This window comes from Poromitra crassiceps (assembly GCF_964638095.1).
Source record: "Poromitra crassiceps genome assembly, chromosome: 4".
NCBI lineage: Eukaryota > Metazoa > Chordata > Actinopteri > Beryciformes > Melamphaidae > Poromitra > Poromitra crassiceps.
Window position 1 is genome coordinate 15,410,024 of NC_139626.1, and position 25,524 is coordinate 15,435,547.

General features: G+C 45.4%; 1 protein-coding gene across 1 annotated transcript in view; it reads left to right on the forward strand.

Moving 5' to 3' along the window:
- tanc2b (tetratricopeptide repeat, ankyrin repeat and coiled-coil containing 2b) overlaps window positions 1-25,524 on the forward strand; it is a 71,070-nt gene that overhangs the window by 34,627 nt on the left and 10,919 nt on the right. The window contains exons 7-21 of the mRNA XM_083634576.1: window positions 196-477; window positions 1,087-1,211; window positions 4,931-5,162; window positions 6,453-6,622; window positions 7,571-7,849; window positions 8,731-8,898; window positions 9,943-10,103; window positions 13,638-13,746; window positions 13,883-14,005; window positions 14,212-14,448; window positions 16,015-16,221; window positions 17,118-17,211; window positions 19,935-20,068; window positions 21,947-22,070; window positions 23,222-23,397. Coding sequence (XP_083490702.1) covers window positions 196-477; window positions 1,087-1,211; window positions 4,931-5,162; window positions 6,453-6,622; window positions 7,571-7,849; window positions 8,731-8,898; window positions 9,943-10,103; window positions 13,638-13,746; window positions 13,883-14,005; window positions 14,212-14,448; window positions 16,015-16,221; window positions 17,118-17,211; window positions 19,935-20,068; window positions 21,947-22,070; window positions 23,222-23,397 — 2,621 coding nt within the window. The remainder of the gene's footprint in view (window positions 1-195; window positions 478-1,086; window positions 1,212-4,930; window positions 5,163-6,452; window positions 6,623-7,570; window positions 7,850-8,730; window positions 8,899-9,942; window positions 10,104-13,637; window positions 13,747-13,882; window positions 14,006-14,211; window positions 14,449-16,014; window positions 16,222-17,117; window positions 17,212-19,934; window positions 20,069-21,946; window positions 22,071-23,221; window positions 23,398-25,524) is intronic.

Genomic DNA, 25,524 nt, shown 5'->3' on the forward strand with positions numbered 1-25,524 from the left:
GTGTATGTGCATACATGTAGGTTTAATCATGTTTGTATAGGTGTCTTTATGTAATGAAGGGGCCTGCTGCTCATGTAACTCACATCATTTCAGTTTGCAGATGCAGTCATTGGTAATAGGAAGGGGCGAGACCACAATTAAATGCCACATAAATGTGATCTTGATAACCAACTCTCTCTTGTTGTGACACGGCAGTGCGTTTTGCACCCTATCGGCCTCAAGACATCGCCCTCAAGCCTTTGCTGTTCGAGGTGCCCAGCATCACCATGGACTCCGTCTTCACCGGCCGCGACTGGCTCTTCCAGGAGATTGACGCTCAGCTCAACAGCTCTAACGCCAGCACCAACCGCGGCGTGGTGGTGGTGGGCAACATCGGCTTCGGCAAGACCGCCATCATCTCCCGCCTGGTGGCGCTCAGCTGCCACGGCACCCGCATGAGACAGATCGCCTCAGACAGCCCCCAGGCCTCTCCCAAACGTAGGTGTCAACTCATATGTACTGCATACTTGTCTGTATATGGGGCTTAATGTAGTTGGAGATCATTCAAACGTCTAAACCAATGGGATATGAGCCAGGGAGAGAAAGCCAGTTTGTTTGGTTTTATTGGTTGGAATTGTATTTATCCCTCCTGGTACACGATTAAGTCACCGTTAAAGATTTTCAGTTTTCCAAGAAGTAAAAGTACGGTAATGACCTTTTGATAGAAAAGTAAACGAAAATAAATCTTTTTGCCATTTTTGTGGCATAAATTGTCAAATATTTATATACTAGAAATCTTGCGCGCTTGATTCCTAGGCTCGCCCGCTGCGCAGGGTGGCTAGTTCGACCACTGCGTGGCCTTGCCCACCCTGCAGCTTGCCCGCTGAGCAGACTCTCATACGCAGCTTGCCCGCTGCGTGGCCTCGCCCGCAGCTCAGCATCGCTAAGTTTTCGTGTTCATTGAAGTGAATTCTTAATGTACTGTGTAGACTATTTTATCTTTATTTTATCTTTTTTCAGTATGAGTTCTGAGAGCAACAGTGCATAAGAAGAATTCACATACAGTAGGTGATAAAGCTATCAGTGAGTGTGTTGCGGTGTGTCCAGATGGAGAGGGGCTTCCCCTCACCCAGCCCCAGCCCTCGCACGGCACCCTGGGAGGAGGCAGCTGTCCCGGGACCCCTGAGATGAGGCGACGACAAGAAGAAGCCATGAGGAGGCTGGCATCTCAGGTAACTGTTACACACACACTTCCATTCCAGCTGTCTATTGTATGTATTTTATTTTTCAATTTTTCTTGAAACAAAACAAGAACAAGACAAACAGGCTCAGACACACGGGGGGGAAACAAAACACACATGCCACAACGACACTCAATATGACCGTTTTGTAATATAATATGGTGCCACCAGCTGGATAGGGTGCTTATGTGCTTCTAAGAGATGTTGTGTAAGAGGTCAATGGGGGACTAGCCGGGCAAGTCACCTGCCGCCCCTAACCTCATTGAGGTAGGCTAGAAACGGGTCCCAAATAGTTTGATTTTTCTTTTTTAGTTGGTCCTTAGGGACCTGAGTCTCTCCATCCTTATAACAGAGATCATGTCTGTCAACCACAATTGGGAAGAGGGTACAGCTAGGGAAGTCCAGAGAGGTCTTCGAGCAGCCAAAGATAGTGAGTTCTGCCTCCGGCTGAAGGGTTATATTGTAGGCCTTAGAGTACCAGTCAAATAGTTTTGCCCAGAATCCCGTCAATGAAGGGCAGAACCAGAAGGCATGAGAAAAGAGTGCCCTCTGACGTCTGACACCTGTCACACAGTAGTGAGACAGAGTGCCCTCTGACCTCTGACACCTGTCACACAGTGGTGAGACAGTCTGACCTCTGACAACTGTCACACAGTGGTGAGACAGAGTGCCCTCTGACGTCTGACACCTGTCACACAGTGGTGAGACAGTCTGACCTCTGACACCTGTCACACAGTGGTGAGACAGAGTGCCCTCTGACCTCTGACACCTGTCACACAGTGGTGAGACAGAGTGCCCTCTGACCTCTGACACCTGTCACTAATAACACTTTAATCTTCCAAAAGAAAGTAGGTGGAACATGTGCACACGGTAGATGGACTGATGTATCCATTAAGATGTCAAAATACTCCATTATGGCCCATTGGTATCCCTGCTGTGCACGACCTGAGTCTAGGGTTTGCTTTATAACTGCAAAAGATATGTTATGTTTAGTCAGTAGCTCTAGCAATAAGAGTGCTTGCTGTAGTGGAAACTATAGGAAAATAGTAGCCGTGCCATAGGAAACTAGTAGCCATAGGAAACTAGTAACCGTGCCATAGGAAACTAGTAGCCATAGGAAACTAGTAGCCGTGCCATAGGAAACTAGTAGCCATAGGAAACTAGTAGCCGTGCCATAGGAAACTAGTAGCCATAGGAAACTAGTAGCCGTGCCATAGGAAACTAGTAGCCATAGGAAACTATTAGGGCACTCGGAGAGCGCCGACCTTTTAAGCCAATAGTCCAGTCTGCTGTGCTATGCAAATTACGTTTTTTTTTCCAGGTATCAAGTATCAAGTATAACAAACGGGACAGTGTTTGTTGTTTGATGTGAATTCGTCAGGCCTCTGTCTGTCGCTAATTGAAAAATGAAAACAACTTCTTGAATGGTTAGTTTCTTCAATTAGTGGCGACGCGGGTGGCAAGAGACCTTATGAATATGTTCTTTTGAAAAGAACTCGGGCGCAGGTTGTGTCAGGAAGTATGATGTGCTTACATGCATTTGAAAACTCCTGAGGTGGTACTCTTCAAAATGGGTTGAAATAAATTGGGATTTTGTTTTTCTTTTTAGAGCACTGAAGGTTTTTTTTGCTGTTATTTTTTGTGCGTTAAGTGTGGACTTGTGTAAATGTTGTGGAAGTATTTCACTTCTCTTAACCTGCCTGCAGTGTACACCTCTACTATATGATGTGTGAAACTGTCCCTCTCCCTCTCTCTTCCTCCCCCCTGCTGCTTTAGCCATCTGTACCCCCAGTCCTGCCCCGATGCATTATGCAGATGTGTTTAAAAAAGAAAAAACAACTTTGCCAGGGAGCGTCATGAAATATGTATACCTGCAGAAAGCCGTTTCCCAGCCAAGCTATTAGATCTTGTTAACTCTGTGCATTAATAATTGAGCTCACTCCCTTTTTTACCCCTTTTGTTTTAAAGCCCTTTATTCCATTGTGGCCAAAGAAATTTCATTTCATTTCGATGAGTCTTTTTCCTCTCCTTTCATGCTCGTCTCCTCAGCGCCCCCTGTCTTTTCAGAGGCCATGGCAGGTCATAATAATAATAATAATAATTGATTGGATTTATATAGCGCCTTTCTAGACACTCAAAGCGCTTCACATATCAGGGGAGGGAGGGGGAGGGAACTCAACTCATCCACCACCGATGTGTAGCACCCACCTGGGTGATGCACGGCAGCCAGTTTGCGCCAGAACACTCACCACACATCAGCTATAGAGACACTGCATGAAATAGGCCACGCCCATCACGGGGGAAAAGCTCTGTTCACTTCCACACACCAGCGTCATATTCCTCGAATTAAACATAGCTAAAAGCTGTTGTGTGGTGGGGCTGCACAGACAACAAATGTAAAAGAAATCGTCAGTTTAAGTTTTTTTGTACTCCCGAGGAAAACAAGGAAGCCATTGAGAATTGGCGAGAAGAAAAATGTGGATGTTGCTGTCAATGAAGTAAGTTGGAGTGTTCATCTTCCGTGTATATGATCTTTGTGGCAACACCCGACCATGCACGCGACATAGGAGAACGCCAGGATTGGACGGGAGTTTGTGTTTTTCCCCATTTCGGGCGTGGTTTCTGAATGATGACGCGCTCCGCAGTGTCCGTATCATGGTGGAGAGTTGAGGACTGAATATGACAAGGGATGATTAGGGGGCCATGATTGAAGGAAGGCCTGTGTGAGAATTTAGCCAGGGCACCGGGGGGTTACACACCTACTCTTGCGAAGAGTGTCGATGGGATCTTTAACGACCACAGAGAGTCAGGACCTCGGTTGAACGTCTCATCCGAAGGACGGTGCTCACTCACAGGACAGAGTCCATGTCTCTGCCCTGGGGCATTGGGTAGATTATTCATCAGATCAGATTATTCATCAGACCATTCGGACCAGAGGGAAAGAGCACCTCCTACTGGTCCTCCAACACCACTTCCAGCACCAGTCTCCCATCCAAGGAGTATCCTAGGCCAGACCTGCTTAGCTTCCCAAGGAAAGCCAGTAATGTAATTCAGGAGCCAAACTCTTTCTGATCTCTATCCCCGTGTGCCTTTGTCCACACCTGGTGCAACTGTCCAAATGATTCACCTCTCCCAAAATGTGTCTGCTCTGCCTCTAGTGGTGCTGCATCGCCATGCAATGAGACCTGCGGATGTTTATTCTGTTTTTTTCCTTTCTACTTTCAGATAACCAAGTAGGAAATAAATGGCCTTGAAACATGACGACGGTTTAATGCTCGCCTCCTGTGGGCCTCAGTCGTCTCACACGTGAACCTGAGCTACCTCAGAATCAGCTGCTCTTGACAGCAGGAAGCAATGATGAATTATTAATAGCTGAAACCATGCAGCGAAACAAGAAATATGTTTCATTATACCGCAGTCATCCACCATGAAGTCAACTCAATCCCACATGAGTTGTAGCAGCAGTGGATGTTGTAGAAACTGGGTTCTTGCCAACAGAACCTGTGGGAAAATTATCGTAAAAACGTGCCGTCTGCTTCCAGCGGCGGCGGCGATCATCAGTTTTGCAATATTATCCACAGTAATATATTTATTTATTTATATACAAGTATAATGGTCAAGGTTAAGAGCAGTAGCGGGGAAGGGAAGTGTTCACTGTTCCGTCTCTGAGACCTGACTGACGTTGTCCTCCCTCTCTCTGTCGCCCCCAGGTGGTGGCGTACCACTACTGCCAGGCGGATAATGCGTACACCTGTCTGGTGCCGGAGTTTGTGCACAATGTAGCGGCTCTCCTGTGCCGCTCGCCACACCTGGTTGCCTACAGGGAGCAGCTGCTGAGGGAGCCGCACCTACAGAGCATCCTGAGTCTGCGCTCCTGCGTCCAGGACCCCCTGGCCTCCTTCAGGAGAGGGGTCCTCGAGCCCCTGGATGCACTTTACAAAGGTGATACACTATAGTAATGCACATTTTATTGAAAACTTAAACACAGAATAAGACAACAGGTATCAATCTCTTAATCGAAGAGCCATCAGAATAAAGTATAAAGACAAAAACCAACAAAACAAACACAAACAAAACACGAACCACCGCACTGACACCTACTCCAGAAGAAGCACCACAGTCCATTTATAAGCACTCCATTGAGCACTAAGTTACAGACAGCCAGCTGGTGAAAGGACCCCATGTAAATGTGTATTGATCAAGTTTATTCCGTAGAGAATGTGTCACTCTCTCGTAAGCAGCTAGCTGTGCCATTGTTGTGGACCATTCTTTGTAGTGAGGTGGGTGTTTCTTCCTCCAGTGTCTCAATAGTACCCGTTTGGCTGTTGTAAGAGCCAGAATAGTCCATCTCTTTTCAAAGGAGGAGAGGTCAGAGTCCTGGAGCTCAGTGTTGGAGCCCAAGATAGACTGTTTTGCAGAGATCTGGAACCTTTTTTTAGGACTTTGAATATAATCACTTGGATATTATTCCACCTAAGTGGAAGCTAAGTATTGGACATGTCCAAAGTATATATAATATAGAGGCACCATTTCCTCCGCATCATGATCTCCAGCAAGAATCGACAAGTATTAGGTTCCATTTATGTAGTTGCTGTGGTGTCCGATGCCACCTGTGTATTGTTTTCAGCTGGATAAACCTATTGCCCAATTCATTGAAAATGTATTAATGTTGTTCAAACATGACTTCCAGTCCGCAGAAGATACTGTATGTCCTCAACCAGGTCTCTTGACCAGTGTTCCTTGACCTTGAGCAAAGGGTCACATAATTGCTCCTGTAGTAACTGGTAGATCTTGGGAGTGGTACAAGATAATGATCTGGCCAGCAATTCTTCAATTCAGGTACGAGGGCTTCCTAACCTATTTACATAGGGTACTGTGCGTTGGGACATACCTGCAAAATTGGTTACGTGGTAGTTTATATTTATCTACTATTTGGTTGAAGCTTAGGAAGCAGGTTACTGTGGTTATCAAACAGATGCAAAACATCGGTAATTGCAGCTTCCCACCATGATGTCCAATTCACTGTTTTGTCTCCAATTAGAATTGATTTATTATTCCATAAAGGTGCTTGAGGGGATTTGAAGAAGTCCCAACGACCAACTCTATGTGTGATCAATAATTTTTGGTCATATAGAGAATTCTGACTTTATGTTTTGGCCAGAAAGTGTGTTTTATGTTGACTGTTCCCACTATCACCTTGGAGAACAACAAAGTTCATCAAATGTTTTTCAGAGAGGAAGATCAGCTCTGAGGAGGACCTCATCATCCTCATCGATGGGCTGAACGAGGCCGAGTTCCACAAGCCAGACTACGGAGACACCATCGTCTCTTTCCTCACCAAAACCATCAACAAGTTCCCTCCCTGGCTCAAACTGCTGGTCACAGTCAGAACCACGTTACAGGTACAGGACACGCCTCCCGGCCAGTAAAGGCCTAAACAGACTCGTCCGTCAGAGCCTCGCCCCGCCCTCCCCGTATGACGGCGGGTGGAGCGCCGTCATACGGGGAGGGGGCGCCGTCGGCTGACGGGGGCTGCTCGAAAATGTGACTCAGCGGCGACGATACGTGCGTGACGTCAGCAGTCCTTACCGTCCTCATCGTCGTAAAGTCGTCTTCGAAGCATGATGTTAGATTATAATGAACTAGTTGTGTGGCTTAGCCTTCCCAAATGTTGAGGGTCGTTTTTTAGAATTTAATACATAGAATTGGGAACGTTACATTCAATTTCATCGCCGCCATTTTCCAGGAGGGAGGGTGTAGTGACGTCCTAGCGTGTAGGGCTCGCTGGCGCCGGCAGACGGCGAGACGGCTCCAATTCGAGGCGGACGGACGAGTCTGTTTAGGCCTTAAGGCTCATCCCTTTGATATTCAGATGAAACCATAGTAGAAATACCACTCTATGCACTTGCTGTTCTGCTGTTTCATGTTCCATCCTCCCCAAAATGTAGTGTACTGTTCTTTCTGCCAGCTAAGAAGGTTTTGCATTTTCAGTTGGGTATTTTTAGATCTGTTGGAGATTGCTATGACCACCAACTGAAATTTGTTTTGAATAACTCTACCCTCTTTGTCCTTGTACTGTTCATATCTCCTCTCCATACTGCTGAAAGTGTCTGTTTTGGATATATAACTGCTACCTTATATGTATTATATTTATAAGGGAGTAATATAATATACATTTTTACACTGTACCTTTGCACTGTATGTGAGTTCCTGTTGTACTCAAAACACGTGAGTCTGGATGTACAGTACTGTGAAATTTGTCGTCATATCTCTAGACTACTATCCCAAATGCAAATCCCTCTGTGTTCACTGTGCCTGGTGCTTGATATGCCTCTGCTGGTGGTCTTCAGGAGATCACCAAGCTGCTGCCGTTCCACCGCATCTCTCTGGACGGCCTGGAGGAGAACGATGCCATCGACCAGGACCTACAGGGCTACATCCTGCACCGCATCCACAGCAGCCCGGAGATCCAGAACAACATTTCCCTCAATGGCAAGATGGACAACACCACCTTCAGCAAGCTCAGTGCCCACCTCAAAGCCCTGAGCCAGGGCTCCTATCTGTACCTCAAGCTGACCTTTGACCTCATTGAGAAGGGCTACCTGGTCCTGAAGAGCTCCAGCTACAAGGTGTGGACTTGTTATCTACTTTGTAATGGTTTTCATTTGCAACTGCTGCTTTATTGGAAAGTATGAGCATGGGAGAGACAGGGTCATGTCATATTCATTTTGTTTCGTATGTACTAGTTACAATGTATCATGCTCTGTATATATTCTGTGTGCTTGTCCTTATTTATGTTTTAGCATTTACACTGTTATCAATCACATATATATATTTAATATTTTGAGTAGACTAAATTTCACATATTATATGATGCAATCTTAATCTTTATGCAAAATGGGATTAGAAATAATTCATCATATGGTTATGTCTTGGGTAAATAAATTCAATCTTATGACCAATGCTGGAAAAGTTACTTTTTAAAATAATAAATAATTTGAGCAACAGCAAGAAGACTTTAAAAAAATAATTCTCGACACTGCACACCTTTTTTTATCAATATTGTAATACAATTGATTTGTTCTTGTATGCATTTCATCATCAAATATTTTATTCTTCCCTACCCCCAGATTCATTTAATTTCATGTATTCAGAAGTGCTTTGAAGCTAAAAACAACAACAACACATATCGTAACACGATGGATGCATCCACATTCTCCTCCCTCAGGAAGAGCTGAAGAAGTGCTGTACAAACAATCCATAATTCATACACCGTATAGAGGTGGTCCAAATCTAATGTGCATTCAAATTCACATTCTTTCTGTTGTGTTAATGTATCATGTTTGTCAAGTTGTGACTCCTGTTGTTTTGTGTTTGTTAAGGTAGTTCAAAAACTGAAAGAAAAAAAAAGTGGTTCTGTGCATATTGGGAACTAGAAGTATATCTAATGGTTACCAGAATGCCAATAATGATAATAATTTAAAGAAAATCACATTCTGCCCTCCTTCAGGTGGTGCCAGTCAACCTGGCGGAGGTGTACCTGCTGCAGTGCAACATGCGCTTCCCCACTCAGTCATCGTTTGAGCGGGCGCTCCCCCTGCTGAACGTGGCCGTGGCCTCGCTCCACCCGCTGACGGACGAGCAGATCTATCAGGCCATCAACTCCGGTTCACTGCAGGTAGCAACACTAACATGCAACACCTCCGACACTAACATGCAACACCTCCGACACTAACATGCAACACCTCCGACACTAACATGCAACACCTCCGACACTAACATGCAACACCTCCGACACGAGCAATAGGATCACCTTTGGACACCAGAATCAATGTAAAAGTACAGAAAGAAACATTCTGGAATATATTATTTACAAAACAACTCTCTCCCAATTAGCAGAGGATTGAGAGAACCGTTTTTTGTGTGTTGTTCAGACATTCCATTTACTTTACAAATAATCTTCATTTGCTAATCTGCAATATACATCCATAATTACATCCTATATAAATGGGAGGATGACTTTGTAGAGTCATAGTCATGTTTATTTAGGCTATGTTTATTTGACAATTTGATAAAGAGGCCGTGTAATTATTTTATTAGTGGGGAATAAACAAACACGCATTGTATTCCTTTAGTGCAGGGAGAGTCATGAATATAACAGTGGTATCAAGTTCAAGACTTTGTCTGTGCATTAGAAAGGAAAATACAAATATGCGCACATCCAGGAGAAAAACGTACAAATGCTGGACAAAATAGTCACTATGGATTAAACAGAGGGAAGTCCGCACACTGGAGGCTCCAATCAGTGTTTTTGTTGTTGTTGTTGCAACATTTCGATCCACCAGGATGGATCATCTACTATCATCATGTACTAACTAGACACCAGGATAGATCATCATGTACTAACTAGACACCAGGATAGATCATCGAAACGTAAATAAAACAAGGAACACTGATTGCCGCTTCCAGTATTGTATCCATAGTGCAGCATTTTACATGTATTATTTACTCCTATGCAACATATTAAATTTATCATAGCAACCTGGCTAATATCAACATATCGTTTTCATATTCTCTCATAACCCGCAATATAAACCTATCCAGGCTGTTGTAAGCCGGGTATGGCATTTACATTATGCACGACTAGTTCTTAAAACAGACTTCTTGAGTGTCCCGAATAACATCAAAATATAGCGCAATGCAACAATGTCTTGGTCCGCAGGGCACACTCGACTGGGAGGACTTCCAGCAGCGTGTGGACAACCTGTCAGTCTTCCTGGTTAAGAGGAGGGACGGTACCAGGATGTTCGTCCATCCCTCCTTCAGGGAGTGGCTGATCTGGAGGGAGGAGGGCGAGAAGACCAAGTTCCTCTGTGATCCAAGGTGAGTTGGGGGGAAGGGGGGTGAGGAAGATGGAACGAGGGGAGAGAGGCTCGTTCAGAGGGGAGGTAGTCTCACAGTAGCCAGCTGTAGAAGATGCAGTATCTACGTCTGGAACACAACTCTGAAAAGTGGTTAACGCCCGCCCCCCAAGACAAAAAAGGATGTGTGACAGACATATGAATTGACCAACCACGGACCTGGACCTGGTGCATTCGGAATGTTTGCATCAGTTAAATCGACCCCGGGTGAAAACATCAACTTTATTTGTCGAAATGTCTCAAACGCACACCACGCCGACTACTGCAAACTTTGGCTGCCTTCTGGCACACTTTCTGTAACACAGCCAGTAAATTATCTTGACCACTCATTATTCCTGCGAGATAGCTTATCTATATAGTCTTATATATCTATATATCTTATTATAGGATTATAGTTGATGTCTTGAAGCAGGCTACATGGCATGTCTCCAGTGAGGTGTTGAACATGTCAGTGAACACTGTAGCCAGCTGGTCAGCACAGTGCTTCAGGGCAGAGGGTGATACAGAGTCAGAGCCAGCTGGTCACCACAGTGCTTCAGGGCAGAGGGTGATACAGTCAGGTCCGACTGGTTTTCTTATTTTCTGCTTCCTAAAGAGCATGTTTACCTATCTCTCCTGTATACGGGAGGGTGGGGAAGGGGGCAGGCAAACTAGGATCTGTTTACATGGCAAAGCTCCCTGCATAAGACTGCAAACCTTTTTGTATTTCTGCCTTCCTTTTACATGCGGCGTTCTTGGGGCCTGAAAACGCAAAAAAAAAAGTGAAACCAGGTCCCAGAGTGGAATTGTTTGATAACGCTGCCCTGAGCGTAAAGTAATTAAATTACTTTTTGAGAGAAGTAACTAGTAACTAACTAATTACCAATTTTCAGTAAAGCCACTTCTTAACATGCAGTGGAATCTGTATTATAACCCGCTCCTAGCCGGTTGGCCTGCATGTTAAACAACAATTAGCCAGCCTACGCGCACTCCCGCGATACATAATCTGCAATAAATGCCCGCTATCAATGTCCGTGCATATTAATTGATCACTCATGCATATTAAATAATTAAACGACCCTCAACTCACCGCCAGATGCATCAAGTCTCCCCCCACAGAGTTTAAATGTGCTCCTCCTCGCTGCTCGACATTGCTGTCTTTCAGGGGCTGTAGTGGGCTCTGGCTCTGGCAGTCGTTGGTTCTCAAACGTTGTTTCTGGGGACCCACTTTAAAAAAATAACAAACCGTCACCACCCAATTCACAATAGGCCTTCGTGACGCCAATTGTTAGAGAATGAAATTCCACAGCCAAAAGGTAAACAGTGAACCACTTGAAGGAAACCAGTTGAAATGAAATGATGGAGCCAGGAGTCAGAAGAAGTCGTCTGATATGATGAGATGCACTCTTGTATATTCACGGATGGATACACAGGCTTACATACATTGAACAGAAAGTCAAAGATACTTATAGGACACACATCAGATTACATGTCTTGACGCACACTTGAAGGTTACTCTGTAGACTCAACCTATCTGTTATTCTGGCCCTGTAGAGGGCACCGTGGCACGGTGACAGGGCACAGTGTGCGATAGAGAGGAGCTGCAAATGTAAGGTTACAAGTTATCTAAATACGTCTTGCCTGTGTATGTACACAGGTTATCCAAATATGTATCTGTGTATGTACACAGGTCATCTAAATATGAAGTCTGTCTGTGTCATAACTATATGTAACTAAAATGGAAATGTATATGAATATATTAATAACTAGTGATTGTCCAATTAAAGGCTAATGTGATGTAAATTTTCTCTATCAGGCCTTATCTATACATTTTGAGAAGAGTGAATTTGTGCATAAACGAACGTTCCTGAGCATTTTTACTGGCAGTTCCACATCACGTTATATTACCTTGAAAAGGTAAACCAGCCATTTCGAAGAGATATTATGTCTAGTAAATCATAACTTTGTTTTATGCACGTGTTATTGAAAACATACAGTATACTTTATATAAACATATACTTTATAAATGAGACCAAATTAATGCATTTAGATGGAGTTAACAGGCTGTCTCATTGTTTTTATTTCCTCTCAGTAAAACATTTTAAATAAAAGACTGGAAGAAATTTAGCAAATTTATTTGGTGACCCAAATTAAATCTCCTGCGATCCACCTGTGGGTCCTGACCCAGTCTTTGGGAAACTGGGCTAGAGTGAAGATCCTGCTATCATATGAAACTGGAAGACCAAGGCATCTATTGGTACCAGCCATGACAGGCTAGCCAGGCTAGCAGCTAGCCTGTCGGGAAGGGGGTGCAATAATGCCCCAAAGTTAGGCTACATTTTGCGGGAGGGAAAAACTGGCATGGCCCTTTTCAAATTCCCCCCTCACAATTTGTGACTGCCCCCTCAGTCACTTCCTCCTGGAGCCGAGCCTGTGTGTAGAATGTTAGCATCATGTGACCAGGCCTGTGTGTAGAATGTTAGCATCATGTGTCCAGGCCTGTGTGTAGAATGTTAGCATCATGTAACCAGGCCTGTGTGTAGAATGTTAGCATCATGTAACCAGGCCTGTGTGTAGAATGTTAGCATCATGTAACCAGGCCTGTGTGTAGAATGTTAGCATCATGTAACCAGGCCTGTGTGTAGAATGATAGCATCATGTAACCAGGCCTGTGTGTAGAATGATAGCATCATGTAACCAGGCCTGTGTGTAGAATGTTAGCATCATGTAACCAGGCCTGTGTGTAGAATGTTAGCATCATGTAACCAGGCCTGTGTGTAGAATGTTAGCATCATGTAACCAGGCCTGTGTGTAGAATGTTAGCATCATGTAACCAGGCCTGTGTGTAGAATGTTAGCATCATGTAACCAGGCCTGTGTGTAGAATGTTAGCATCATGTGACCAGGCCTGTGTGTAGAATGTTAGCATCATGTAACCAGGCCGGTGTGTAGAATGTTAGCATCATGTAACCAGGCCTGTGTGTAGAATGATAGCATCATGTAACCAGGCTTGTGTGTAGAATGTTAGCATCATGTAACCAGGCCTGTGTGTAGAATGTTAGCATCCATGTAACCAGGCCTGTGTGTAGAATGTTAGCATCATGTAACCAGGCCTGTGTGTAGAATGTTAGCATCATATAACCAGGCCTGTGTGTAGAATGATAGCATCCATGTAACCAGGCCTGTGTGTAGAATGATAGCATCATGTAACCAGGCCTGTGTGTAGAATGTTAGCATCCATGTAACCAGGCCTGTGTGTAGAATGTTAGCATCATGTAACCAGGCCTGTGTGTAGAATGTTAGCATCATGTAACCAGGCCTGTGTGTAGAATGTTAGCATCCATGTAACCAGGCCTGTGTGTAGAATGTTAGCATCATGTAACCAGGCCTGTGTGTAGAATGTTAGCATCATGTAACCAGGCCTGTGTGTAGAATGTTAGCATCATGTGACAAACAACATGATGACATGAAGATGACATGTGTTTCAGTGTTTCTCTTCACTCTGCATTGCTCTGCAGGAGCGGACACACCCTGCTGGCCTTCTGGTTCTCTCGGGTGGAGAACAAGCTAAACAGGCAACAGACTATTGAGCTGGGCCATCACATTCTCAAAGCACACATCTTCAAGGTATACCATTATTTGTCTACACACACACACACATACACACACACACACACACACACACACACACACACACACACACACACACACACACAAAAGCTCTGCTCTTGCGCAAAAGTCATGGATGAATCTCTTTTTCTAGGGTCTCAGCAAGAAAGTGGGGGTTTCCTCATCTGTCTTGCAAGGCCTGTGGGTCTCCTACAGCACAGAGGGCCTTTCGTCTGCACTGTCTTCACTCCGAAACCTCTACACTCCCAACATCAAGGTACATGCGCCGGCTCTGACTGAGACGAAAAAGACTTGAGAAATATTTCAGCCCAGTCTGTGAACAAAATTGACAGTACTTCTCAAAACATGCTTTATTAATCACTGAAATGTGCTTTTTCTTCCTTTACTTTGACAGTGAAATGAAAAATGAGTTAGTATTTCAAATTTTCAACCCATACATTTATTTTACATACACCTGTCCAGGTGAGCAGGCTGCTGATGCTGGGCGGGGCCAATGTGAACTACCGTACGGAGGTGCTGAACAACGCCCCCGTGCTGTGTGTCCACGCCCACTTGGGCTACATGGACATGGTAGCTCTGCTGCTGGAGTTTGGAGCCTCCGTTGACTCGCCCTCCGAGAGCGGCCTCACGCCACTGGGCTACGCCGCCTCCGGGGGAAACATGGCCATCGTCACCGCGCTCTGCCGCAGGAAAGCCAAGGTATGTGACAGGAAGTCACGTGTAGAGAGAGAGAGAGAGAGAGAGAGAGAGTGTGAAGTATGTACAGTATGTCATGTAGGGCGTCTGGGTAGTGTAGAGGTAAAAGCACTTGCCTACCCGGGTTAAATTCCCGGCAGTGGTACTGCCGGCTTGGTCAGACCTTCCTATAGACACATTTGGCTGTGTCTGCCGGTGGGAAGCCAGTGGGGGTATGAGTCCTGATTGCTGCACCAGCGCCTCCTCTGGTCGGTCGGGGCGCCTGTTCGGGAAGAGGGGCAGTGGAGGGAATAGCATGATCCTCACACGCGCTACATCCTGCGGGAGAAACTCTTCGCTGTCAGGTGAAAAGAAGCAGTTGCCGACTGCACGTGTATTGGAGGAAGCATGTGCTACTAGTCTACAACTCTCTCCAGATCGGAAGAGGGGCTGGAGGAACGACCGGGACAGCAGGGGGAATAGAGCTGGGGCAACTACGTCACTTCTGGGCGAGCAATGCAAGGCATTGTGGGTAACTCCAATGTACTCCAATTGTACTCCTGTACACTAGTGCCACTTGTGGTACCAAAGAAAAAAAGAAATAATTTCATTTATAAATGACCCAAAGACAGCATGACATGATGATATATTACAACTTCGCCGGCCATAGATTGCGCAAGATGCATCGAAAATAGTCATCTGATCCATCTTCAGTAATGTCACTCATGTCTGTTATGTGACCTTAGAGCAGCTGTCTGCCTGGCATTTGAATAAGGGCTCGGTATCTGAAACTACGCAATATTTGGGAATACTGATTATGCAAAACTTCACATAACAACATTGTGTAGGTACTGTTTTATTGTGATTGCTAACGTATTTGTAGCGTATGGCCAGTTTAGCGGAGCCTGCAACTCCCCATCAGGGAGCTCTTTCGAGACTCAGAATGAATGAGTCTCGCGTCGAGGATTTTGAAGTCGACTTACGGTTTAAACATACAAGTTGAGACTTTTTATGGAAACATGAACATTTTATGAATACTTGTAAGCATGTCTCTAATTCGGCATACACATAGTCAGATAAGAAGCACACATTCCAAATATATTAAAATGTTTCGCCAGTGATTCTCACAGTGCTCTACCCGCAAATTACACAGTGGAGGGAGGTAGTACAGCAGCAGAGTGAACCAGCTCCAAACATGAGATGTTATATTCACAAAGTGCTTCTTGGGAGATAATATGTATGCTGAATTGGAGAGTGGCATCTAATGATTCGTAAGGTTTGCAAATGATGTTCTGGCGGTATTCAATTTACCGATAGACAGACAGATAGACAGGGCCACATTTAGTTGCCAGATGAATGGAGTTTGGTGTGGCCGCCTCTCCACAGCCGCGATTGTCCTACTGGACCAGAATGCATAGCGCTGGCAAGCGCTCCTCACCTGCGCTTACGTTTATACATCGATGTCACTGAGCATGACTTGTAGGTTTTTTCCAGGATATTCTGACACATATACTGTAAATCCCATCCCTTTATGATGGTAGATTAGGCAGCTGTTCTCTGTGCTTATTCACATCCCTGTCCCACCAACAGGTGGACCACCTGGACAAGAATGGCCAGTGTGCGCTGGTCCATGCGTCTCTGAGGGGCCACATGGAGGTGGTGAAGTTCCTGATCCAGTGTGACTGGGGCATGGGGCAGCATGAGCAGTCACCACAGACGCAGCAACAAACAGCCTTCACCAAGAGCCACGCCGTCCAGCAAGCCCTGATCGCTGCTGCCAGCATGGGCTATACAGAGGTACAGTATGAGAGGGGAGGGTGGCAGCCAGCATGGGCGACACAGAGGTATGAGAGGGGAGGGGCTACACAGAGGTATGAGAGGGGAGGGGCTACACAGAGGTATGGGAGGGGAGGGGAGGGTGGCAGCCAGCATGGGCTACACAGAGGTATGGGAGGGGAAGGGAGGGTAGCAGCCAGCATGGGCTACACAGATGTATGAGAGGGGAGGGTGGCAGTCCGATAGAGGAGGAAAGAGATGTAATGACATCGGTGTGATTATTGTCCTCTCAAGAGTGATGTCATATTTTTGCCCCAGATGAGAGATTAGACATTTCAGTCTAATGTGAAAATGAATAGACCGAATCACAATATTTGTTAACAATAACGCCTGCGTCACATACATACAATTTAATGGAGCGGAGCAAATGGGGGTGGTTCAGTCTAAAACACATGTTTGATGCTTTCATGTCTGATTAATTAACAACACTTTGACTAACTTAGTTTGGAGAGACCTAATTGACCTGTTGGGCCACAGAATAAAAACAATTACAGCTTGAGTTCACCCAAACTAGCAGCAGGGGGAGGAGCCAAGTACAATTGAGGAGAATGGGATAAAAATCATAAGAAAAACAAAATATTTAAAACAAAATTCTGGTGGGCAGCAATCTCCTAGCTGCTGATTAGTGCTGTGGAAGTCAATCATCTGCAAATTGGCCTTCTAGATTAGATCAATTACATTGTACTCTTGTATTCATCAAAATGAAAGTAGATTGAGGAAAGCAAGCAGCATTACCAGAAGATTATTTGACCATTTAGTTTTTTTTTACTATATTTATCCTAGTCGAGCTAAAGTCAAGTTGCTAAAGTCAAGTTGGGCATTAATCTTTGTCATCTTTCATCTTGTTCACCCGTCAGATTGTGTCCTACCTGCTGGACCTGCCGGAGAAAGATGAAGAGGAGGTGGAGCGGGCTCAGATCAATAACTTTGACACCCTGTGGGGAGAGACAGGTAGGAACGTCTCGCTGGACGTTACACTGATAAGCATAAATGCCTAATGTTTATGTATTGATGTCACACTTTGACACTTTGCAAATCTTATGCAGTTTTGGAAATTCACATGTAAATACCTTATGGATTGTCATTTGAATCCCCTGTAATATAAAATCCAGATCATTCTTTTTTAAGAACCATCAAAGTGTTTTGTTGGATTTTTTTTCTCCTCCTTCATTTTCTGTGTAACACCGTGAGGCAGCGCTGCAGTGCGGCTATGAGAGATTGTTCTTGTGCGTCAGATGCTGATGGCAGTGCAGTAGTGTCTGCTGCTGCTGCTGCTGCATCAGATGCTGATGGTAGTGCAGTGGTGTCTGCTGCTGCTGCTGCATCAGATGCTGATGGCAGTGCAGTGGTGTCTGCTGCTGCATCAGATGCTGATGGCAGTGCAGTGGTGTCTGCTGCTGCTGCTGCATCAGATGCTGATGGCAGTGCAGTGGTGTCTGCTGTTGCTGCTGCTGCATGAGATGCTGATGGCAGTGCAGTAGTGTCTGCTGCTGCTGCATCAGATGCTGATGGCAGTGCAGTGGTGTCTGCTGCTGCTGCATCAGATGCTGAAGGCAGTGCAGTGGTGTCTGCTTTTGCTGCTGCTGCATGAGATGCTGATGGCAGTGCAGTAATGTCTGCTGCTGCTGCATCAGATGCTGATGGCAGTGCAGTGGTGTCTGCTGTTGCTGCTGCTGCATGAGATGCTGATGGCAGTGCAGTAGTGTCTGCTGCTGCTGCTGCATCAGATGCTGATGGCAGTGCAGTAGTGTCTGCTGCTGCTGCATCAGATGCTGATGGCAGTGCAGTGGTGTCTGCTGTTGCTGCTGCTGCATGAGATGCTGATGGCAGTGCAGTAGTGTCTGCTGCTGCTGCTGCATCAGATGCTGATGGCAGTGCAGTAGTGTCTGCTGCTGCGTGAGATGCTAATGGCAGTGCAGTGGTGTCTGCTGCTGCTGCTGCTGCATGAGATGCTAATGGCAGTGCAGTGGTGTCTGCTGCTGCTGCTGCTGCATGAGATGCTGATGGCAGTGCAGTGGTGTCTGCTGCTGCTGCTGCATCAGATGCTGATGGCAGTGCAGTGGTGTCTGCTGCTGCTGCTGCATCAGATGCTGATGGCAGTGCAGTGGTGTCTGCTGCTGCATCAGATGCTGATGGCAGTGCAGTGGTGTCTGCTGTTGCTGCTGCTGCATGAGATGCTGATGGCAGTGCAGTGGTGTCTGCTGCTGCTGCTGCTGCATGAGATGCTAATGGCAGTGCAGTGGTGTCTGCTGTTGCATGAGATGCTGATGGCAGTGCAGTAGTGTCTGCTGCTGCTGCTGCATCAGATGCTGATGGCAGTGCAGTGGTGTCTGCTGCTGCTGCTGCATCAGATGCTGATGGCAGTACAGTGGTGTCTGCTGCTGCATCAGATGCTGATGGCAGTGCAGTAGTGTCTGCTGCTGCTGCTGCATCAGATGCTGATGGCAGTACAGTGGTGTCTGCTGCTGCATCAGATGCTGATGGCAGTACAGTGGTGTCTGCTGCTGCATCAGATGCTGATGGCAGTACAGTGGTGTCTGCTGCTGCATCAGATGCTGATGGCAGTACAGTGGTGTCTGCTGCTGCATCAGATGCTGAAGGCAGTACAGTGGTGTCTGCTGCTGCATCAGATGCTGATGGCAGTGCAGTGGTGTCATTGGAGGAGAGACAGGGCAGGGCTCATGGGGGGGTGGGGGGGATGAGTGTGCTCCAGGGTCCTGAGAAATGACTAGTCTGATTGCACTGTGGCAGGGTGTTGAGAAATGTAATGTATCATTGTAACCTGAAGCTATCAGTTTCAGTTTCATTTATTAAAATGTGGCTAGGCAGGGTACAACAGTATAGTTTTTAAACAGTGACCCTGAAATGCATCAACACTTTACAGTGATCAATCATCATGGATAAAAGCTATGATTTAGCAACATAAAGCCTGAAGTGAAATAAGATCAAATCATTTATAAAACAACTATGAAATCATGTATCATTGTAACCTGAAGCTATGAAACCTCATTGCTTGGGTTTGTACCCCTTTTGCAGCTTTGAAAAGGCGTTTTCTTTGCCGTCATCCGAGCATATTTCCTCTGTTTATACAGGATATGATGTATAGCAGTTGTTCTAGAAGAGAATTTCTAATCCTGATGTTACTACATAGGTCAACTGGAAATTAATTTTATTTACAACAGACTGAGGGGAGTGTTTATTGGTTGATACAGATACAATGACTGAATTGAGGCAGCAACTTGAACTTAAACAAATGTATTCATGCAGCTGACATTATTCTACACAAACAAATCTTGAGGCAAATACTGTTTTATAACAAACTGCTCTCTTCTCTTCTCTTCTCTGATGGGTGACTGGCCACTTAAGAAAATGAATCAAGAAATAAATCACAGGAAATTATTCAAAAGTCAATTTAATATTCTTCTTTGCGACTGACAACTTATCTATCTGTGCTGTTGCAGTACAACCCACGCATCTGACGGTCAAAATAAGTCATTGCTACTTAGAATTAGATTTTTAATCCTATTTGAGCATGACCTGATTTCTATCCACTGTATGTACATACCCTCCTCATCCTCATCTCTCCGTGTGTGTGTGTGTGTGTGTGTGTGTGTGTGTGTGTGTGTGTGTGTGTGTGTGTGTGTGTGTGTTTGCGTGCGTGTGTGCGCGCGCAGCCCTGACTGCAGCCTCAGGCCGGGGGAAGCTGGATGTTTGTCGTCTGCTTCTGGAGCAGGGGGCAGCAGTGGCCCAACCCAACAGACGAGGCATCGTCCCGCTGTTCAGCGCTGTGCGACAGGGACACTGGCAGGTCAGCAGCCTTCTCATCTATTCCACCTTGATTTGACCTTCATACTGTCTACTGCAACATGTACAGTTAGTGGCCGTGCACATAGGACGCGTGTATTTGAGGTGCCATCGCCTTTCTGCAATTCATACATTTGGAGGAAAAGCGTGCTACTCGTCAGTCACTCCTCCTACCTCTTCTCCTGGCAGGGGGATCGTCAACCTCCACTGCTGCCAGAATTGCCAATAATCTGGCTTTCATGTTTACAGTGCGAACAATCAACAACAACAAACAGACGAAACTAGCTGGCTACTGTCCGTGTGATCGTTGCGTCCTGAACTGTACTGCACGCCACTGCAGGGAAAAACAAAGCACACACAAAAAACGCTCCGTGCGCTGTGTTTTGTGCGCAATGGAAGCGCTCTCGACGTGATTTCCAAAGCATTCTTATGTGAAATACACACATTTGGTGTGCACAGCCGCTTATCCATCCACTCATTGCCATAGATTTAAAGGAGAATTTCGTTTTTTTTTTTAACCTGGAGCCCTCTCCTCACATTAATTATTATCTGACGACTCACCCAGTGTTCTCCGTAGCATTTTTGTCCGTCTTAGGCGTTGTTTTGAGATCAATAGTGTCCAAGCCAGTCCTAGAATGGAGCTCTGTGGGGGCCACGTGGCAGCGTGCTTTTCATCCATTTAAATAGACAGTTTTATTCCCGTTTTCGACCCATATCGTCATAATCTGATCCCTAAAGAACCAGACTGCTGGGAGAGCCCCTCCATTCTCCATTCTCCATTCCCCCTCTGTTCTTCCCGGATCCCATTTCCTCCTGTCAGGTCAGTGAGACCAACTCTCGTCAAGTCCCGCGAGACCTTCCTGCCGCTGGCCTGTGGACTGACTTGACGAGAGTTGATCTCACTGACCCGACAGGTGGAAATGGGATCCGGGAAGAATAGAGGGGGAATCGAGAATGGAGGGGCTCTCCAGCCCGGGGGAGAATAGCAGTCTGGTTCTTTAGGGAACAGATTATGACGATATGGGTCAAAAACGGGAATAAAACTGTCTATTTACATGGATGAAAAGCACGCTGCCACGTGGCCCCCACGGAGCTCCATTCTAGGACTGGCTTGGACACTATTGATCTCAAAACAACGCCTAAGACGGACAAAAACGCTGCGGAGAACACTGGGTGAGTCGTCGTCTAATAATTAATGTGAGGAGAGGGCTCCAGGTTAAAAAAAACGAAATTCTCCTTTAATTTATATCACAAAAACACACCAGTTTAGCACTCGCTAGCCTGGTTATTTATGGGCTCCGGCTGGTGGTCCACCAGAGCATTGCAATTCTGTTAACCCTGAGGAGTAGGCTTGGGCCGATTTTGGGAAATATCGCGATATTCAGGAAATATCATGATTTGGACATCTACTTTCAGAGGCTGTAGCGGGCTCAGTTTTTTTGGGGGGGGTATCCGTCCCTTGTACCTTGCACCTTGCGTCCAAAGCTGTGTTCACCTGAAACCAAAATAGAAAACAAAGAATTCTTGTTGATGTTGAAGTGGAGGCTACTTAGGCTATATGTAGGCTATCTACAGTTATTCAGTGATTATCTTGTAATTTATTCCCCATACATGCTGCTCAGTCATCTCAGTCAGGAGCTGAATTATGCAGCATCAGCATGCACCCCTTAACACTCAGTAATGACACTTCAAATCAAACTTTGATCGTAATCTTCAAATCAAGCTTTGATAGTAATATTTTCAAATGGTTTTATCACCTGTTTGGGCTTTTAGACCAGGTCCAGAGTGAGAGAGAAGTATAGCAAGAAGAGAGAACAAGGAAGGCCTGTGGGCTGAAACGTTTGTTGTTGCTGACATGCATTTTGTGTTTGGGCTATTTTAGATAGTGGACCTTCTCCTGACCCATGGAGCAGATGTCAACCTGGCTGATAAGCAGGGTCGCACCCCTCTAATGATGGCCGCCTCAGAGGGACACCTGGGAACTGTGGAATTCTTGCTAGCTCAAGGTGAGTTAGAAAGAAAGATGTACATCCTGCTTTGTTATGTCTCATTTACATTGGAGCTATGCTGCTGCTCTGTTGGTGGTTGTTGTTTTGTTGTTGTTTTCTGCAATCATTTCTGGTCTGTGTGTCTTCCCCTCTTTTGGATAGTGGCAAACACAACTCTAAGGCTGTGCTAAATGCTAATCAGCCTGGAGATTTGATGAGTCGCCAAATAGGACCGCTCAGGAATATAGTAGTAATCTCCTTGTTGAAGGTGATAGAAAAAGATGCAAATGTGTGACATTTGATGGGTTACACATACAAAGACTTGTATTTACATCCTGTTCTACCAGAGCAGCAGGCTACATTGTACTAATCATCTTTTGCTGTACATTGCTGACTAAGCAATGTACAGCATTGTACAAATTAATCGTCTGAATCTTGCGTATCAAACCATGTCTTCCTTTTTCGGATCAGATCAACACAGCGGAAGTTATAGCTGTCTTTGTACAAAGACAACATTTCAGATTAATTGGCTTTTTCAAATGGCTTTTTGGAAATCCGCCTAGGTATCTCCCTACAAAAACCACTGCCAAATACTCATGTTTTGGTATTTTTTCATCTTCTTTGAGTTGGGATGTGGTAAGGCCTGTGGCTATGTCTCCATTGGGTTTCTAGCCATAAATACAACAACCACAGGTAACTGTTTACACTCTAAAAGTGTTTTTTATTCTAGGCGAGAATCAACCACTGTGTTTGAGCTGGTGTTACTCAGAATCAGTAAAACATAGAGTCATTCTGACACTTGGAACAGAAACTTCAAAGTCTTACCTTTCAGAAAAGGTCAGGCAGTTGTCTGTAACCCTAGCGGTTCAGCCACAGTAAGCATTTTAGTTTGGGTATGTCGTTTTCACCATTTTCTTCAGAAATAGGTGGTAGGTTAACTGAGGAATTATCTGTCTTCCCTTCTGAGAACTAGCATACTTGGTTTCATACAGCAAAAAGTCAATGTACTAAGCTATCAAAAGGCTCATGAAATAGCAAAAATGGCCGTTAAAGTGAACATGAATGTTAGGGCACTGTGCCAGTCACAGAGCTAGCATGCGCAGCAGTATTAATAGTATGAATAATCATGTATGTCTTGTCCATCTCACTGCTGGCCCTCCTCCTCCCAGGTGCCTCCTTGTCTCTGATGGATAAGGAGGGTCTGACCGCTCTGAGCTGGGCCTGTCTGAAAGGCCATCTGCAGGTCGTCCGCTGCCTGGTGGAGAACGGAGCCGCCACTGACCACGCTGACAAGAATGGACGCACGCCTCTTGACCTGGCTGCCTTCTATGGCGACTCCGAAGTGGTAAGTGTCCAGTGGAGAAATGAAGATGCATACAAGGATCATAGTTTAGTTTTACATCATTCATCTTTTTCTCCAAAGTTAAATTGACATTGCATCACTGTACCATATAGATCATCTCTATCTATTAATTTGTTTGATCTGTCTGCCACACCCACTATTTCAGACAATGCTTATCACATATTGACTAAACTGTGGGGAATCTCACTACTGCGTTGCAAATTACATTGATTTGCTTAAAGTACATTCTTAGTTTGTCTGGCGCAATATTTCAGAAGCCACTGATCTGATTTAACAAAACTTTTGGGGAATGAGGCACTCCAGCATTTTCAAAAATACACCGATTGGCCCAAAGGGGGGCGCTGCAATTACAGGTCAAAAAACGTTGATATACAATATGACTGGGGGGGGGGGGGCATGTTTACCGTTTCCTTTGTGTTAGCCGTGTAAAGCCTGAACCCAAGGATGCAGCAGAGACAAAGGTATGTTTCAAGTCTTTACTGAGTCCAAATTCACACATGAACATACAGTTGCAGGTTCAATTCCCAGAAGAACATCAGGAACAATAGTTCAAAGTCAAACTTAGATGAATCCGACTTTTCCGAATCCAAACAGACCAAGAGGCTTCAGTTATAATATACTAAAAGTTTGCATCCAGGCTTCCATCACTCATGGGAAAAGCAGGCTAACAGAGTTCAGGTTTTCAGATTCAAAGTTTAGAGTCAAAACACGACCAAGGTGCGTTCTGACACAAAAGTCACGATACAGAACAGAGTGGCAGGCTGGAGCAGGCACAAGCAGGAGATGATGTCTGTAGAATCAAGACTTAGCACCGACTGTCTGTGGAGCAACAGGTTAAATAAACCACAAAACAGAATCAGAATCACTTTTATTGCCACAGTATGCAAGTTACATACGAGGAATTTGTCTTAGTGTCTGTATGCAGCATAGCGCTCACATCAATATACAGAGATAAGAAGTAGGAAAGCTAGATAAAGACAATCACAACGTTGCAAGTGCAATCAAATCGAGTAAATATATACAATATGTACATGAGTGGAGAAGTGTTCCGTGGATAATAAATATGAATTTACGTTGAATTTACATGAGATTTACAGACTGAGTTAAATAAGCGTTAAATAGGCAATGAATTTACAATCGGAGTTAAATTAGAGTTTACATTGAATGTACATTAAATTTACAGTCCAAGTTAAATAGTCATTAAATGTGCAGGGAATTTACATGAATTTACAGTCCCAGTTAAACAGGCATTATATTAGATATGAGTTACAGTTTTATGGGGGGGGGGGGGTTCAGCTGAGTTTCGGAGGAGGTAGTGAGTTTGTATGTGGGGTGCGGGGGGGGGGGGGGGGGGTGTTGTTGGTGAGGTCCTTGGTGGAAGGTGTTTCCGGGCCTTGTTGGTGAGGCTGATGGCGGTTGGTCTTGTGGCGAGTGGTTCTGGTCTTAGTAAACCTCAGTCTCTTGCCGTGGGGGAGTGTCTTAAAGAGTTTGTGGCCAGGGTGGGAGGGGTCGGCCATGATCTTGCGAGACCGCTTCAGTGTCCTGACTGCATGCAGGTCCTGGAGGGATGGCAGGTTGCATCCGATTATCTTCTCAGCGCAGCGGATGATGCGCTGACGTCTGTTAATGTCTTTGAGAGAGGCAGCAGCATACCAGACGGTGATGGAGGAGGTGAGGATGGCACCATCGTGGCCTTTGGCACTTTGAATTTCTTCAGCTGCCATACAAAGTACATCCTTTGCTGTGCCTTCTAGGTGAGAGCTCTGATGTTCAGCTCCCATTTTAGGTCGTGACTGATGATCGTCCCCAGGAAGCGGAAGGACTCCACAGTGTTGACTGGGGAGTCCCCCAGGGTGATGGGGGATGGTGGTGCTTTGTTCCTCCTGTAATCCACAATCATCTCCATTGTTTTTTGAGCATTTAACACCAGGTTGTTTTGACTGCACCAAGTCACCAGATGGTCAACTTCCTGTCTGTATTCCGACTCATCTCCGTCTGTGATGAGCCCTATGAGGGTGGTATCATCCGCGAACTTCAGGAGCTTGACTGGAGGTGCAGCTGTTGGTGTTATAACAGATATCAATAGTGTACAGACTGAAGAAGTAGGGA